The sequence below is a fragment of the Mus caroli genome, unplaced genomic scaffold, assembly GCF_978045245.1.
Source record: "Mus caroli unplaced genomic scaffold, Mus_caroli_1 scaffold_11, whole genome shotgun sequence".
Taxonomy (NCBI): Eukaryota; Metazoa; Chordata; class Mammalia; order Rodentia; family Muridae; genus Mus; species Mus caroli.
This window is the reverse complement of record NW_028227266.1, coordinates 27,574,720-27,591,550: the sequence shown is the minus strand read 5'-3', so window position 1 is coordinate 27,591,550 and position 16,831 is coordinate 27,574,720. Positions and strand designations below refer to the sequence as shown.

The 16,831-nt window shown below is 45.9% G+C and overlaps 1 protein-coding gene across 2 annotated transcripts in view; it reads right to left on the bottom strand.

The window, feature by feature from the left end:
• Positions 1–13,558, bottom strand: part of Snx19 (sorting nexin 19) — a 38,337-nt gene extending 24,779 nt beyond the window's left edge. For both annotated transcript variants that reach the window (XM_021172128.3, XM_029481480.2), the window contains exons 1-8: positions 11,350–13,558; positions 8,606–8,744; positions 7,555–7,655; positions 7,330–7,449; positions 4,980–5,110; positions 4,040–4,136; positions 3,373–3,553; positions 749–878 (exon numbers count right to left, since the gene is read on the bottom strand). In XM_021172128.3, the coding sequence (XP_021027787.1) occupies positions 749–878; positions 3,373–3,553; positions 4,040–4,136; positions 4,980–5,110; positions 7,330–7,449; positions 7,555–7,655; positions 8,606–8,744; positions 11,350–13,038 (2,588 nt within the window). In that variant the 5' untranslated portion in view covers positions 13,039–13,558. The remainder of the gene's footprint in view (positions 1–748; positions 879–3,372; positions 3,554–4,039; positions 4,137–4,979; positions 5,111–7,329; positions 7,450–7,554; positions 7,656–8,605; positions 8,745–11,349) is intronic.
• Between the last annotated feature and the right edge of the window lie 3,273 nt (positions 13,559–16,831).

Below are 16,831 nucleotides of genomic sequence, written 5' to 3'. Positions count from 1 at the left end.
TTGAAAGCAACCTTATAAAACAAAGATCCACTGTAAATGCTGGAAGCAACCTATGTGTGTCCTGGATAACTTGTTAGTGTGTTATTTGGGGTCAGTTCGATTAAGTGACTTAATCCCTGTAAAATCCTTAACCTGTTAAAGGTTTCTATAAAGCATCATTCCTTCCCCAAATGATGCCTTTGGTGCTGCCCAGCAAAGTCTGAGCAGAAGTCTTTTGTTATGGACATACACAGACAGGACACAGCATTCAGATAAGCATAGGGATCCAGATTCATACTCATACAATAGACAGATTCATAGGCCAGGAACCATAAGCTATAAAGAGGCAGAATACATGAGGCAGAATTGGGCTCACTTTTGATCAGATGACCCCAAGGGAAAGTGCTTTGATTTCTTTCCTTAATGTCAACCAATGTATAGTGGCGATCACCAGTGTTTTTAAGTTGACACATTTTGGAGCCTCGCATGAGGAATTGATGTACTAAAGTAAGCAGACTAACTTAAAGTATTCTAAGAACAGAGGCAATGTTCAGTGTGCTATATATGTCAGAAACCTTAGAGAATTATATACACTCAAACTTTAGACAAGGTGGTTGGTTACAAAAAGGCTTCTGATAGGGGCTTCTTCCCCACATTCCTAGAATGCTGAGTTTGCAGGCTCTTGAAATGCTAATTAAACCTTCCTAGTACAGAAACAATTTCTTAGCAAACTGAGGCTCTAACATGACAGAGAGCTCAGCAATCTTACCTCTGAACTAGAGTGCCAAAAATAATGTGCAGGAACTTCTGCATGCTTTCAGTACACAGCCACTTCCATTGCTCCATCAACAGCAGGAGGATCAGATCAAAGGCCGTGTCGGCTAACTCTGTCTCTGTTCCTGGGGACAAAGCATCATTGGTAACTCGGGAAGAGACCTCTCCTCTTTCAGAGCTTTGGTGGCAGCCAGGTCTTCTCTAGCTTCTTGTCATTATCCTAGAGTTTTGAAATCCCTTTGCATAATATAAATCAAAAAATGCTTGTATCTATCACTCAGTGATGAGCTCTGTATGCTTTTACAACATTTTTGTTTCTAATGTTCTGTCATGACAGGTTTTTAAAATCGTATTAACAGGTCCTGTACGTAATTATTTTACCTATCTGGCTTTGGTTTCCCTTGTATTTCTCCAGGATGGTGACTCCATTCTACTCCACACAGGGGCTCACAACTGCTGACTAACTGGAACTGGCAAGGCACTGTGCCTTCCACTCGCCCCCACAGTGGATAATGGAAAGGAATGGGCTGATTAAGGGAAAGAACCAAGATTCATTCTCCTACAGACCCACCTCGATTACACAGAGTTGTGGGGTGGGGTGCGGGAGGCTGGAGTCTGACTTTGAGATAACACATGGTTCTGGGAAGAGTACCACACCTCTGGTAAAATGCCATGACATTTACCAATTTCTTTTCCATTTGGAAGACTGGAGGGGCTACAGATGAGCTCATGTTTACACTGGGCTGAAGCATCTTGAACATCTACCCATTGGAAAGAAGTGTCTACTCTCTAAATCTGTGCTGGGATTCCCACCTCATGTCAGTGTCCCAGGGGTATGCGGATGTTCCATAATGATTAGGAGAATCTGGCATTTCTGCTGTGATTAATGTTATCACTATCAACATCAATGCTCTGCTAGTCTAGGCTCAATGGGGACTCTCTGGACCAGCCTGCACCAGCTTTCCTCTTCTAAGGGTGTTTTGGAACACAAATCACTTTGGGGTCTGGGCAGATCGGTTAACACTGAGTCTCACTTCTAGATTCTGTTCAGTACATATTTTCTTCTGTGATGTGTGTATGTATGTATGTATGTATGTGTATGTATGTGTGTATGTATGTATGTGTGTGTGTATGTATGTATGTATGTATGTGTATGTATGTGTGTATGTATGTGTGTATGTATGTGTGTGTGTATGTGTGTATGTGTGTATGTGTGTATGTATGTATGTGAAGAGATGCTTCTTTCCAGTGAATAGATGTTCAAGCCCAGCAAAAACATGAGCTCATCTGTGGCCCCTCAAGTCTTCCAAATGGGAAAGAAATTGGTGAGTGTCATGTGTGGAAAACATGAGTTGCTTTCTAGTTCTTTGCTCAAAGGTGGACTATTCTTCCCTCAGCAAACAGCCTCCTCAGTGCCACAGAATAGCATCTATCTGCAGCTGCCACCATGTGGTGACATGTAGTCAGTGCAGTAGAAGTAAAGCAAATGGAATCACAAGGTCCTTTTGAAGAAAATGATGAACACGACACAAAGACATTAGTAATCAAGACCGATTCTCACAAACATGTCCACAGGCCATCTGACTTAGGCCACTCCTCAACCAGCTTATTAGGTTTTTCCCCTCGGATGACCCTAGGCGGTGTCCTGTTGACAATGACCGCTAACTAGCAGCCCCACTGTGTCACATACTTAAACTGAGGTTCCTATAGCAGAGGCCAGGTGATTTTTTTTTGAGCATCCGGGAGTAAATATGAAATTAGTTTTTCTTCTTCAGTCCACAATATCTTCCCTCAAGATGTTGTCATTATTTAGTCTTAGCAGGTCTTTGCTTTAGTTAATCAATAAAACTTTCTTCTTTTAAAGTCCTATGTCACTAAGCATGTTAGAAGCCAGGTTCTGATTTTTTCCTCTGTAGGAAACACCTGACCTCCTCCCGGGAAGACAATACTTGGCAGTGGGACTCAGACCCTCTTCTGCCTGTTTGTCCTGGGAACTAGGAAGCTTCATCTGCAATGGCAAGAAGTAAAGCAGGGGCAGATCTGGGAGAAGATGAATCCATGAGATGCTGTTGTGTTTCAGCTGCTCTGTGCTCTATCCATGTAGAGATGTATGCGTGCAGTTTGGTAGTTAGGCGTCACTGGCACACATGCACAGGCAGAAGCTGACAGAGCAGACGTGATCATTTGGAGAGTACAGAGTAAGAACACAAGCCAAACCACACCTCAAGAATGATGTTAAAGGACCCCAAGAGGTACTGAGAGGGACAGAAACAAAGAGAGGGGATGGAGGGGGAAAGAGAAAGAGAGAAAAGTAGGGAGGGAAAAAGAAACATCAGGAAAGTGGTACCACAGACACTGATGGATTTGTCTAGAAAAAGAGTAGCCCCATGCCCAAAATAACACACTGATGCTATGCATACAGATCTTTCCCTGCTGCTTGGTTGGATCAAAATCCCATCTCCATCTCTGGACCACTGCACCTCCAGCTCTGGAGTACTTCAGCACATGGATGTCTCTGCTGAGCACAAGAGAAATCAGCACTGCACAGTCCACCTACCCTGAGGCCCAGTGGACATCTCCCTGGCTCTCTGCTATGGAAGCAAAGGTCTTGTCACTCACCCGGGCCACTCTTGTTTAGCTCTTGGGCTACCACAGCTTTGTTCAGCAAACCGCTATCCACATATTCTTTGGGGACTTGCTGGGGATCTTTATCTGGGACCTCTGTTGGCTGCATTCTCAGTAACTTTGTCTGTTTTTCAATGAAAGACTCCATCCCAGACATGGACAGGACTTCTGACTCCTGAAGAAACAGCAAGTAACAAAGATCACCAAGGATGCAGAAGTCAGAATAAAGGTAGCATCTGGGTTTCCCAACTCTCACTAGAAAAAGTCCCACGTGCACAGAGTCCACTAACCCATGGCCACCTCAGGAAAGCTTCCACTCCTTACCCAGGCTGCAAGTACACCTAGCCTGCTCTGGGATAATCACCTTTGTACATGGATGGATCACCTGTTCTCATTTAGAAAACGATTTCCCTTATCATCCTGCTACTATTATCTCAAACCCACTCCCTTAAGAAGCCAACTTGCCAATCCAGACTTGACAGAATTCTAAAGCACTCAGAGGGAACAATTTTAGCATAAAATTTTAAGAACCAGATATCAGCTAAGTTCTTGAGCAGGGCACCCGATTCTTCTTTGACTTTAGAGAAGCCTTCTGCATACTATATCTCAGGATTAAACCTCAGTCTGAGGCTCTAGCTGTTCTCTTGGTTGGGGCTCTTACCGAATTGCCTTCCTGGAGGCAGTACAGAATCTTGTCCTGTGCCTCGGCTATACTCAGTGCAGGGGCAATTTTACTGGATGAAAACCTCAGTCTGGACCTGACACAAAAACAAAGGCAGAACAGAAAGCAGTCGATGATCTTGCTCTCTAAAAAGAGAGGCTGGCAAGTAATGACAGCATATTGAAACAGAAACAGCCATGCTTTCCCTAGGGTACCTGTGGCGCTTAGTGTGCTCAGAACTATCTAGGAGATGAAATCTCCCAAACAATATATACTTGACAATTTTTCAAAGGCAGTGTCATATTTTACTGCGTCTATAGGGTACTTATGAAAGGACTTTTGTCAAGTAAAATAGTGGTTAGTTTGCAATGGCTCTCTCCTCAACGGGCCACATTTACACAGAATTTTCTGACAGGGTGCATGTGCCATCCTCGCCTTCCGCATGCTGGTATGGATGCTGCCAGGGGTCAGCTGGGCGGGAATATGGCAGAGAGCAGCAGCAGTCAATCAGTTACTAAAATACACCCTGCAGGTTTCCGTCCTAGCCCTTTCCTGTTTAGTGCTTGGATAAGTACTCTCTGAGCCAAAAGTTCCAGAAATGATGGCAAACAAATAGATCACAAGCCTTGATTCTTAGTAGGAAAGAAACATCTCAATTTCTACAGAAAGAAGAGTATCAGACTCTACAGATTTCCCTCCTAGTCAAACATTCCCAGTGTTCTGGGCCCAGGGTTTCATGGGAGCAAATGCTTAGCAGTGCTGTTTTCCTGGCAGCTTAGACTCCTTAGGCAGAGCACTGTGGAACCCAGCCTCTGGCTCTGCTAGAACCCGGTGGGCAGCATGCCTCCTCTCTTCTAGGGCTTGAGAATGGAAGCGGCTCTGGCTGAGGGCTGGGGATGAAGCGAGGACAGAAGCCCTGGGCCACTGAAGGGCGTCTCACTTGCTAGCCTTCTTGCCTTCTGTCTGGGGCTTGCTTTCATTCTCTGCTTCACTCAGCTCCTCTGTGGGACTCTGGGGTTCAGAGCGAGGAAATGCTGTCTTCAAGGTGTCCACGATAGCACTCACCACCATCTGCAGGGTTGGAGGTACAGGATCAGAATGGTTTTGCACGTTCCTGATGGGCAGTGACAGAGAGCAGGACAGTCACCTCTCTGGGCTTTAGCACAGGGTGAAAAGAGTTCGCCAGCTAGAGCCTTTGCCTTTGAGAAAATCAGATACCAGCCAACGACATCAATACTTTGTCTCTCTGTCTAAAACAGTCTTCTCTACAGAGTAAAACAAACAATACCAAGGGATAAGAAGCCACAGGGAAAAGAAGGAAAAAGAAAAACTCAAGAGAGTTCTTCAGGCTAAAGAATACTTTTAATTAGTTTCTTTCCTTTTTACATAAACATGGGGTTCCCAGTTTCCAAATTGATGATACTAACAGCAAAGTGTGAATTAGTAGAAATAAAGAAGGTATGTAAGGGAAGAAAAATGAAGATGGTAAGTGGAAAAAAGAAAATACAGTTTTGCAGCTTAAATAATATAAACATGTTGCAAGGATTGTGGGTAACAAGTTGGGTTTGTAATCAAATCAAGGGCTGGAAAGATGGCTCAGTGGTTCAGAGAGCTGACTGCTCTTCCAGAGGTCCTGAGTTTGATTCCCAGCAACCACATGGTGGCTCACAACCATCTGTAATGGGATCTGATGCCCACTTCTGGTGTGTCTGAAGACAGCTACAGTGTACTCATATACATAAAATAAATAAATCTTTAAAAAAAGAGAAAGAAATGTAGTCAAATCAAACAATTCTCTTCTTTAGGTACAGAAAAAATAAAAGTCCCTCAGGCCTGTGGTTAAGCTATCTGGAATTGCTATAAAGAAAAAAATACCTGTAAGAAACAAGAATCACCTATATTTTTCAGCATGTGAAAGTGGCACTCATATATTAGCTATAAAGGGAAATGTACAAAACCAAAAAGACTCAAGGCGATGGAGGTGAGCATACGTTAATAAAGGCTGCTGGATCAGAGTAGCACCAGGCCTGCCGTACCTCATTCCTGTCGTAATCCCTCACAAGAGCACACCTAGTACAGCCAAGACACACTGGACAACTAACAAGAGCACAGGGAACACTAGGAAAACCAACCAGGAAGGGAACACGAGATAGGACGGCACAGACATAAGTAATGCAGCTTAGCACATAGAGTTTGCAGGCTGGGGAGAAGATTATGCGGGCAAAGTCCTTCCTCAGGGTTCCTAGCACCTGCATCAAAGCTGGCTGTGGTGATACACATCTGCAACTCTGTACACACATCTGTAACTCTATGATACACATCTGTAACTCTGTGATATACATCTGTAACTCCCATGCTCCTGGCGTCAGGGCAGATCTCAGGGACTTCCTGGCCAGCCATTCTAGCCAATACCAGAGAACTTCAGGTTCAGTGAGAAACCTTGTCTCAAAAACTAGGAGCAATGGAGGAAGATATCCTATGCTCTCCACACATGTACGCGTGAATGCACAGTTGCATAGGCACACACCTGTAAGACAACTTTCGTCTCAGCCTTAAGGTCTGTAGCTGATGTGAGGGCCTTCATCTGTGCTTTCCACGTTGGCCTTACTGTAAATTAGTACAGTGCCTTGCTCAAAATAGTCAGCCTCCCTGAATGTGAGGCCGAGGACAATGATGAGTTTGAGACCAGCTGGGACTATGGGTAGTTCCAGGCCAGACTGGGCTCTAATGAGAGCTGACTCAAAAGGTGAAAAGCAAAGAACCAGGCAACCGCAAAGGAAGGTCCCCATAAGGAAACCAGGAAGGCACCAATGGGTACATCGGCTCAGAACTCTGGGGCTTTTGTCTTGCTGATCTCTTTCTAGTTTGGGTTCTTCGTCATGAAGAATGTCCCCTAATACCTATCATATAGAATTCCATCTTATTTTTTTTTCTCCCAGTCAAGATGAGGAGGCCCACTTCTAGCCTTATATGCTTCCATTAGAACAATATCAAATGTATATATACACACATATCTATATGTGTATATACATATATGTATATGTGTATCTATATCTATATCATGCGGTCATTGTCTTCTAACAGCTGCTCGCTGTGATTCAGCAAGGTGATGATCCAGTCAATATTTAGCAACAGGTCTTGAAAATTTTAGTCCATGTTCTATTGACTCTTTCTCTGAGGCCCATCTTATTCTCTGAGGCCCTTCTGATCTCCTCAGCATGGTCTCCACCCTAATGCACACCTCCCACTTGCAGAAGGGACAAAGCTGAGCACAGTGGCTCTGCTGTTACCTTGTCTATCCTAGAGACCATGAATGGTTTCTTGACAAAGGCAATCCGAGCATCTGTGTTCAAAGCAAGGAACTCCTGCACCTCCTCACTGTTGGCAATCTCAGGAATGGCGCAGAGTTGCTGCAAAAGAAAAACACTTTAGAAGAAATCCCAGGCCCTGGATCTCAGAGCCTTGGGTTGGATGTGTGGGGTGAGGATTTGAGCAAAGCCAGAAAAGATGCCAACCTTCAGGAATGACTCCAGGAGGCTCTTCCTGGCTTCTACTCTGTCACTATCCATGTTTCCAAATGGAAGATCTGGAAAGAGCTTTTTTGGACCCTTCACATCTACAAAGCAAAGCAAAACAAAAACAGCAAATTCATCCACTTAGCATGCACACAGAGACATCTCATGGAAAACAAACAGAACTATTGGATGTATTTCACTAGGTTTGGGCTTTGGGTTTTTGTTAACTTCAGGACTTCCAACTGTCCTCAGGGTTGTGATGCAACAATCTACTCGCCTCAATCTGAAGAGAAGACACAGTGCAGCAGTTACTGACATCAGGCCTCTTACGCCCAGAGGCCCAGAGTTAAGTCTGGGCTCCAATTCCTGCTATAAGAATGATCTTAGGCAAGCTGCATGATTGGTAACAACTGCTTTTCTATAAGGAATGACAATATCTACCCCAGGCTGTTAGAGGATTACACGAGCTAATGCATGGGAAGTGTGGAGAAGAGAACCAGGCAGTTTTGAAGCTTGTCCCAATATTAGCTATGTAATTAAGAAAACATAATTTACATTCAGCTTACCATTTATTTGCATTATCATTAGCATCTAAAAGCAACTATAACAACATGGCCAGTACCCAGCTTCCTTGTGTTTAAATATGATTACATTTTAAACTTTTCACTGTGTGCTGGATGTGTCAAACAGCACTCAAAAGGCTTGGTTTTGAAGATAAGGACTTCTGGGTTATTTAAGATGGATAATCCAGACCTGGAAACACTAATTTAGTTCCTTGAGTTATTCTATGGGCACAGGAAGATGTGTCTTCTTCTTCTTAAGTGTAAACTATGTGGGGACACTGGAGCAACACCTGTCACCAAGGACAACCTCAGAAGGGAATCCATCACAGCTGTCCAACTCTAGACCCGAGGCTTCTCAAGAAAACTTGGGGATGAGACAGCCAGTGCTGCCTTCTCCTGCCCACAAACCCACAGGCCACCAAGCACGCAAATGAGAGCAGCTAGAGGTGATATGTAAGCTGCCATTGGGAGCTTGGGGAACACCTGACTTTTGATAAACTTTCGTAGATCTGGTTTCTCCTCCAGGCGGGTCTGCAGATTCAAGAACTCCCGGTAGCGGCGGTTCACGGTGTGATAGGCCAGCTGCTGTAGGCCGCTGCTGTTCTCGCCATTAAGGACAGTCTCGTACTGTGGAAAGGAACAGAGCTATTGATAGAACCAGTGAGATTTAGGGAATCTATTCTGGGGTTAATGAGTTGTTCAATGGTGACAGTAGCGTGTGGGAAAGGGGAAAACTTCATTTATGCTGCAGATGCCACTGTGTTGACGGTCATCCTTAGTTGTAACTGACAATCCAAACTCCACGGCTGAATGAGCTACGCCTCCTGCTACCCCTTGCTCAGTCAGAAAGACTTGCCACTGTTTCTTATGATTGCTTCTACCAGAAGTTCCCACTCCCAAAGTAGCTCCATAACATTTTTAAATCCTAAAGACATTATAGAGCAGAAGTCATACCTACAACAGCGACCACTGCTAAATCACAGGAGAGATCTCATCAGGAGAAAACCACTTTGCCATGACAACTAGCCACTAACAATCTATACTAGTTTTGGGAAGAAAAGTCCCAAACAGCAGATAAGCATCACTCACGACTTGGCCTGGACTAGTTTTCTTTTTCCTTTCCCTCCCCCCTCTTTCTCTTTCTTTTTTGTTGTTGTAGCTTTGGGAAAATTAATCTTTTTAATTGTTATTCTGGAAATTGAATTGAAATTCTTTGGATTAAGCATATATTAGCTATATCACTAGACATGGCATGATGATTGGACATGCTCTGTGAGGTCAGTCTGCTGCCTCATATACATAAAGGGCCAGGGTGGGAGAGATGACCCACACTGCACTCCTAGGAAAGTAAGCAGCTTGAAGAGAACGGAAGCTCTGGCCACACAGGGCAAGCCCTCTGACAAAGAAGTGTAAGATACATAGATGCTGCGACCAACTCTGCATGTGCTTGCTCTTATCAGAAATTGGCTATTCTTTGGCTGAAATACTATAAAGCAACAAAAAATCTCCTTGTTGAAAGAACTTGAGCTAGTGTTTGAACATTTCTAGAACTAGAGAGGAAGAATATTCACTAAGTACTGAGGTGAGCAAAGATGTCTCTCCCATAAGTACCAAGAAAGAAGGAGACAGGCAGCATTCAGGACTGAGCTTTCGAGCTAGGAGCGCTCGGGAGCTGCGAAGCTTTCTACAGAATATTCTGCCCTATCCCTTGAGCAGCAACTTGATTTTTCTGGTTATAAGAAAGAAAAACTGTTATCAGTTCACAAATATGTCACAAGTAGAAGATGAAATAGCCAGAACCTGGCACTTGTATGTGAGCACAGGGCACAGCAGAAGGACACCTGGAGTCCAAACAACAAGCAAGCAAACTGCTCAAGTTACGCAGTTTGACAGTCACCTCTCACTTGTGACCCCAAAGATCTTCGTCTGTGCTTTTGAAAAATGCCTGTTTTATAAAGGCCATGGGAGTGAGTGTGGCGTGCCTATGAATGCACAGGTGCTTCGAATTACAGTAGTGACTCTAGCCACTTCTAAAGGGGCTGGTGTTTGAACATCTCTAGAGCTGGACAGGAAGACACAGTCCTATGAGCTGAGGCGAGCAAAGAAGTCTCTCAGACAAGTACCGAGCAGAAGAGACAGGTAGGATTCAGGAGAGATTTCAAGCTCCAAGACTGCCTTCATTTCAGATGTCATGTGGCTTTTGACAGGCCAGATCCCCTTGAAGTTGCACAGGACACTTCCCCTTGGTTCTCTTGGATTTCACCAGGGGAGCAGCAGCATGGCCCTCCTAGCGCTGGACTGATAATCACAGAAATTCCAGAAGGCAGGTACAGTTCAACAGAGCGGCTCCTGCCAAGGAACTCTCTTTCTGAACTTCTTCCTAATTTCTTCCTTTAAAAATGATAATATCATATATATATATATATATATATATACACATAGATATATATATTTAGGAAGGTAGAATACTTATATTTAAGTCAGAAGGTGGCAAGTTCCTCATTCCTTGAGGCGTCTATGCATAGACTTGGGAACGAATATGCAGAGATGATATGGAGAAAATTGGTTAAAGTAGCAGGTCTCCCCTCAGGCCAGGCAGTGGAGCGATGAGTTAACTGGAAAGTTTCATTTAAGAAACAAATGTGGGGGGATGGAGAAATGGGGAGAAATGGCCCGGCAGTTAAAAGCACTTGATGCTCTTAAAGAGAAACAGGGTTTGGTTCCAGCACCCACATGGCAGCTAACAACTGTTTGTAACTCCAGATTCAGACCCTGTAGAACCCTCTTCTGGCTTCTACAAGCATCAGGCACACAATGCACTTACATACATGCAGGCAAAATATACACATAAAATAAACATAAGTAAGTTGTTTTTTTAAAAAAAATGTAGAATTTTGGGATGCATTCTTAGAAATTCTTATCCAGAATCCGTCTGTCAGAGTCAGTGTATTTACAAAGCAGCCAGAGTGATTCTGAGATGGAAGCAGGTTTGAGAACCAATGAAAACATTGACCCCCCCCCCCCCAAGTCTTCTGACACTGAGCTTCTGGGGCTGTTCGTGTGGGTCTACCATAAGAGCCGATCCTGGCTTCCAAACCAGCTACACACCACCTTATTTAATTTATTTAATCAACCCGGGATGCTCTTATCTGCCCTTGCAACAATCTGTTTATGGACTCCGCTTTCTAAACCCCATCCCCAAAGTGAGAAAGCACAGCCATCATCCTGTTACCTTCACAGTGTACAGTGTGTATGGGTGGAATCCAGTTCCACTGTGCTCTCGGGCAGTGATGGTGCCAGTGATTCGAAGGTTCTGGATGACAACCGGGCCGTCTGGACTGCTCAGGGACTCGAAGCTGAAGGTGGCTGAGCTGAGAGGACCAGGTGGAGAGGAGGAAAGAGGCACTGGGGGCATAGCAGGTTCAAGGGAGCACACGCCACTGGCGAGATCTTTGTCTAAGCATGATGGCCGTAAGGGGCAGGGTTTTTCTGGTTCCTCTAGCAAAGCTGTAAGAGAGGTGTCGTCTCCTTGCTCTGCCTCCTTGTCTGCTGTGTCAATCTGGATTTCTGGGCAATTAAGCACGGAGACCAGCATGCCTGTCTCTGTGTCTGTCCCTGGGGCCTCCTCAGCTTCTGCTCCTTCCATGCATTCAGATCCCTCGCCATCCTTAGGCTCCAGAGCCCCGGAGTCGTCTAGGGCACACAGAGCATCTTGAATCCTGTCAGAAAGGAAGTTGCCTGGGGTCATTAGCAGGATGGTTTCTTTGCCCAGTTCAGACAGTGGTGACTCCAGTTCTGAGTCTTCACATAAGAACAAGGGGCCTCGGATATCTGGCTGTAGAAAATGGGATGAGCTATTTCCTACTTTTTTTTCTTCGAGCATCCCAGGCAAATCTCCCTCTACAGCTTCGTGGCCTTCTTCAATCTCTGGGGAAGGGGCTGGCTCACTGGAGGTCAAGGGTACTGGGGCTGTTGCTGGAGACGATGCTTTTCCTACTGGCAGACTCTCTACTTCAACAATCAATGGCAGAGATGTGGGCACCGAGGGCTGCTCTAGGACACTGGATGAGCAGGGGGGTTTAGTTCCCTGGGCTGCATCATGTCTGTACTTGGAAAAGATACTCACAAGAATAAGGTGGATCCAGTCAGGATCTGATAGCTTACTGATCAGTGGTAAGATTACATTGCAAGTAATAAGTTCAACCACAACGTGGCATCCAGTCCTCGTCTCCAGGTGGGGCTTGGGCACTAATTCTTTTAGTATCAAGTTCACAATGCCACGTGCATAAGTGACCTCCGTGGTGGGACAGCTCATGGCAGGATGGGGAGGAGTAACCTGGCAGTAAGCATCCCACAGCTGGGAGGGCTGAACTGGACAGCTCTGCTCCTTTGTAGAGGCCTCCTTTGCCTGAATATAGCTCTGCAGGTGACAACCACAGAGAGTCAGAACCCTCTGGGTAAGAGCATGGCTGTCCACTATGCTCATCCGCCTTCGAAGCTCCTGAACCAACCCTTTCATGGCTGCCTCCATCTCTGCCTCAAAGGCCGGCTCGTGGCTCACAGAACGATACCAGGATAACACGAAGTCTCGGATAATCATCTGGATAGTGCGGTTAATCTCCTGTTCCAGCTGCCTTTCTGCCTCGGGACATGGAGGACAGGTGGTGATGGTAATGAATCGTTCCAGGTGCAATTGACCTGAAGCCCCTAGGATGGCAGTGGAGCCCAGCCATCCTCCCAGCGCTACCAGCGATGCACACAGAAGGATCAGAAGCCACATGTTGACCAGAAGGTGGATGACCAGTAGCCAGCCCACCAAGACCCCTACGATCATTAGCTTCCGGCTACTCCATAGATTGCTGTGGACATAACTGGACTCGGAGATATTCTCCTGGGTAGGAGACACTGTTTGTGCCTTCATGGTTGAAAGGACAGGTATGTTTCCACAGATGACAGCCTCCTATTTTATTTTGGTGTCAGGAGTGGGAGCATGAACTGTCCCCGAAGAGAACAATTCCGGCTGCTACTGAGTGAACTCTGGACCTTCGATACTCCTGGCACTGCAGAGCGACAGAGAAAGCTCTGCTTCTCCCGCTCGCTTCTGTCGACAGAGCCCATCAACTAGCCTCTCCCAGCCGAGATGAGGAAAACTTTGCCGGCCTTCATCATGGCCCAGGCGGAGAGTCTCTTCGCAGCCCCGCGCGGCCCACGGACACTTACGAACTCCGAAGCAGCAGCCGGCAGATCGGGTCACACGTCGCCGGGGGACGCGTGCCCAGACTGCGCCCCTGGGAACGAACTCATTGTGGGGGGTTCCTTCCGACCGCCGCGGCCAGCAGCCACAGCAAGCTCCGGCCGCCCAGGCCACTACACTCCGCAACTCCAAAGTGGACAGAGCCGCGGGCCGGCTGGCAGCCGGCGACAGCTTCCGGGTCGCGGCCTGCGGGAGCGGGGTACGCTGGGAGAGCGGCCCGGTGGATCGGAGCCACGGACGCCCCCTGGTGGTGAGGAGCGGTGGTGACGGTGGGCGTACACAGCGCTCTGCTAAGCTGAGAACCCAGAGCCGGTGCTCACCCCAAACGGATACTCGCCCAGGCTCTTTAAAGTGTTGTTTGTAAATATCTCTAGAGGTTCGGGGAAACTTTCCGTAATGAGCTTTGTTTTAATTCCCTTGGAGACGTACTGTTGGGAGCTTGATTGATGAGGGATTTTTAAAATTCTCCTTGCTTCTTCCAGAACACCCCACCTCTACCCCCACTCCACCCTCTGCTCCCCCCCCCCCCACTCTACTCAATTCACAGTCCACCTCTTTTGTTTTCCGGAGTAGTCAAAGGTAAGTATTAAGATATGGGGCAGGTTTCTATTTCCTATGTTTAGTCACTGGCTTGAAGAGTGGGTCCTTGTAACCCTTGAAGCTAATTGGGGGGAATGAGTTTATTTGACGTAAATCAGCTTTCAGTAAAACGAGTTCCTATAAGATATAGTGAATTGCAAAATCTTAAGTATGTTCGGGAATGCTTTTAGTGAATCGCAATGGTTAAAGGGAACCCATTAAGAAGATAGCCTTCGTGCTGAATCTTGAAGACTTTTCTGCCTGTCTTCTTCCCAAGTGCATAGGCATGCAAGGCAGAGGAAGAGCTGTCATAGTTTTTAGTTTACCTTCTCACACATTTGGTTTGGAATATGCCCCTGTCTGTGTTCTGCTTTGAATACATCTGCCAGTTGTCAACTCAAAAAAGAGTGACCTACAGAGAGAGTCAGTATGTGAAAGTGACCCTGGCTCTGTGTAGACGCATTTATGACTTCTTTGTGTGAGGCCTGCGTAAGTCTCCACCTTGGTCCTTCCGGACTCTGCACTGTGGCTCTCCTTTCTATTGGGACGCAGATGAATGCCATCGTTCTTTACCAGTCTGTCCTCTGCTGTAGCCTTGAAGGATTTAGGCAAATTCACCAAATAAAACAAAACAACCCAACAACAACAACAAAACAAAACAACAAAAAGCAAAAACAAAAACAACACCTCCCCACCAAAAAATCCAAGCAAAACAAAACAACCCTGTACCACCAAGAGAGATCTTACAGCTGCCTTTTCTGTCTCCACTGCTGGTGTCGAGGTAATAACTTTATTTGAATACAAAGGAAACCTGTGGTTGACAACTAACAGGCTCAAAGTCCAACAATATAGTTTAGGATCAAAGTGTTTCTAGGCAGGCAAGGTGATCTCTGGAGTTACAAAGCACTAGTTCTTGTTGCCAGGGTGAACATCCTATCACTGTATCCTCCTCCCAACGGAAAGGAATGTGAGACCTGCAGACTGCCTGTCACGTCCTCCCAAACTGTCCTGTTGTTCTGGGAACAGTTACCTGACAGTAATGCTCTAGAGAAGTAAATATCCCTGCTGCCCATGCTAGAGTCACAGCAGAGACTTAAATGGTGGAGGAACTAATGGTGCCACTTAAGACTTCGCTTCTGCAGTTCAGAGAAAAACTTCCCATGCATCATGAGACTGAAAGTGCAGGGTAGCAAAGAACTGACCTTGTCAGTGGGCATTGTGCCACCTGAGCAGATGGTCTGAAGCTCTGAGGTAGCCAAGAGTGTCTTCCTGATTCTGCAGCACAGTTGATGGACATGCCAATGCACTTGTCATCTGGACGGCTATGAGCTTCTGCCTGGGGATTTAGGACAGATCTTAGGATCCAAACAGATTAATCATTGGGAGGAGATGAGAGCCCTGCCTGATAGAGAATGGTGTGTGCCTGTGGTCGGGGAGGCTGACCGGTCACTCACCTCTCAAGAGACGCCGCTTGCCTTCCGACCTGCTATTTTTCAGTCCATTAAAGGCATAGTACTAGAGTGCTAGGACTAAGAAGACAAAAGCCACCAATTCACCCAAAGGTATTCTCAGGCTCATCAACAGACAGGCCACAAAAAGAGCAGTGCATTTAAGCATGACGTCATGTTTAACATGAGGTAACATGATGCTGCAATAGAAGACAGAACAATAAAACACAAACACAAAGAATGGGTAGTGACCTAAGGACTGGGGTGGTTCATGCCTGCTTACTCTTACATTTGCAAACAGAAAAGAAGTGAGTGTGTTTTAGGGACAATATAAACTAGAAAAAATAGTAGCTGAGGGAGGGATGGTCTTTCAGGTACTATGAGAACAAAAGGAACTGTGACAAAGGCCAGGTTGGAACAAGTCCATACCAGCCCTCAGATTCTCTTGAAAAATAGAAGATAAGGCAGGCTTGGTGTTATGGGCTGTATTACAAGAGACTTGGGTGCCCTGGGCCTGGACTACAGTGTGAGCTCAAGGGAGGCCTGAACCACTTACTCAAACTTTATTTGTTCAAAAAAATAAAGAAATTACACAAGTCCAGGACTGTTACTCAGCCGTTAAATGCTGTTGAGCTTCTTCAAGGCCTTGAATTCAATCACTGGTGCTGGAAACAAAAACAGGAACCAAAATAAAGCCACAAGGCCAGGGAGAGAATTCTGATGATGCTGAAGGTGAGCCAAGACAGGGCATGGGGTAGAGTTGTTGCTGGAAAACAGGAAGTAATGGAATTCACACAAAAGACAGAGTCTTAGAGGAGTTAGCCAAGGTCAGCAGCATGAGTCTCTCATGGCATTAATGTATGCTGTTCAGTTGTTCTCTCCTCAGATGCTTTGCCCCTCAGCATAGGAGAGAAGCAAACAGGATTGGAGCATGTAGCAATGTTTAGAATAGATAAAGAGAAATGGCAAAGAGTCAGACCCTTAACACCCCGAGAAGTGAGGTGCTAAAACGTAAAACTATGCTGTCTAAGTACACGGGCAATGAACGAGAGCCAGGAGCGGGACAGTCTGCTGTGAGAACGTACTCAAGTGTAGTAGCAGTAGTTTATGTGCAAACCAGAAAAAGGCTCATGGGAAACTAGAGCTCAGTTCACGGGAGTTTCTGATTGCTGATCTGCCAAGCTGCCATGAGCCTTGCCACTCATAACAACACCATTTATCCTCTTACAGTTTGGGAAGTTAGCAGTCTCAAATGGATTGGCAGAAGTGTGCTCACCCAGGAGGCCAGAAACCAGACTGTGCTTTCCAGTTCTTCCCAGTGTCTAGGGGACACCTGTGCTCTCTGGCTCCTGCTCTCACGTTCCTGCCACCTCCGCTCCTCTGCTTCTTCAGTCATGTCTCCTTCCTACCCCTGACTCTCCTGCCTTCTTATA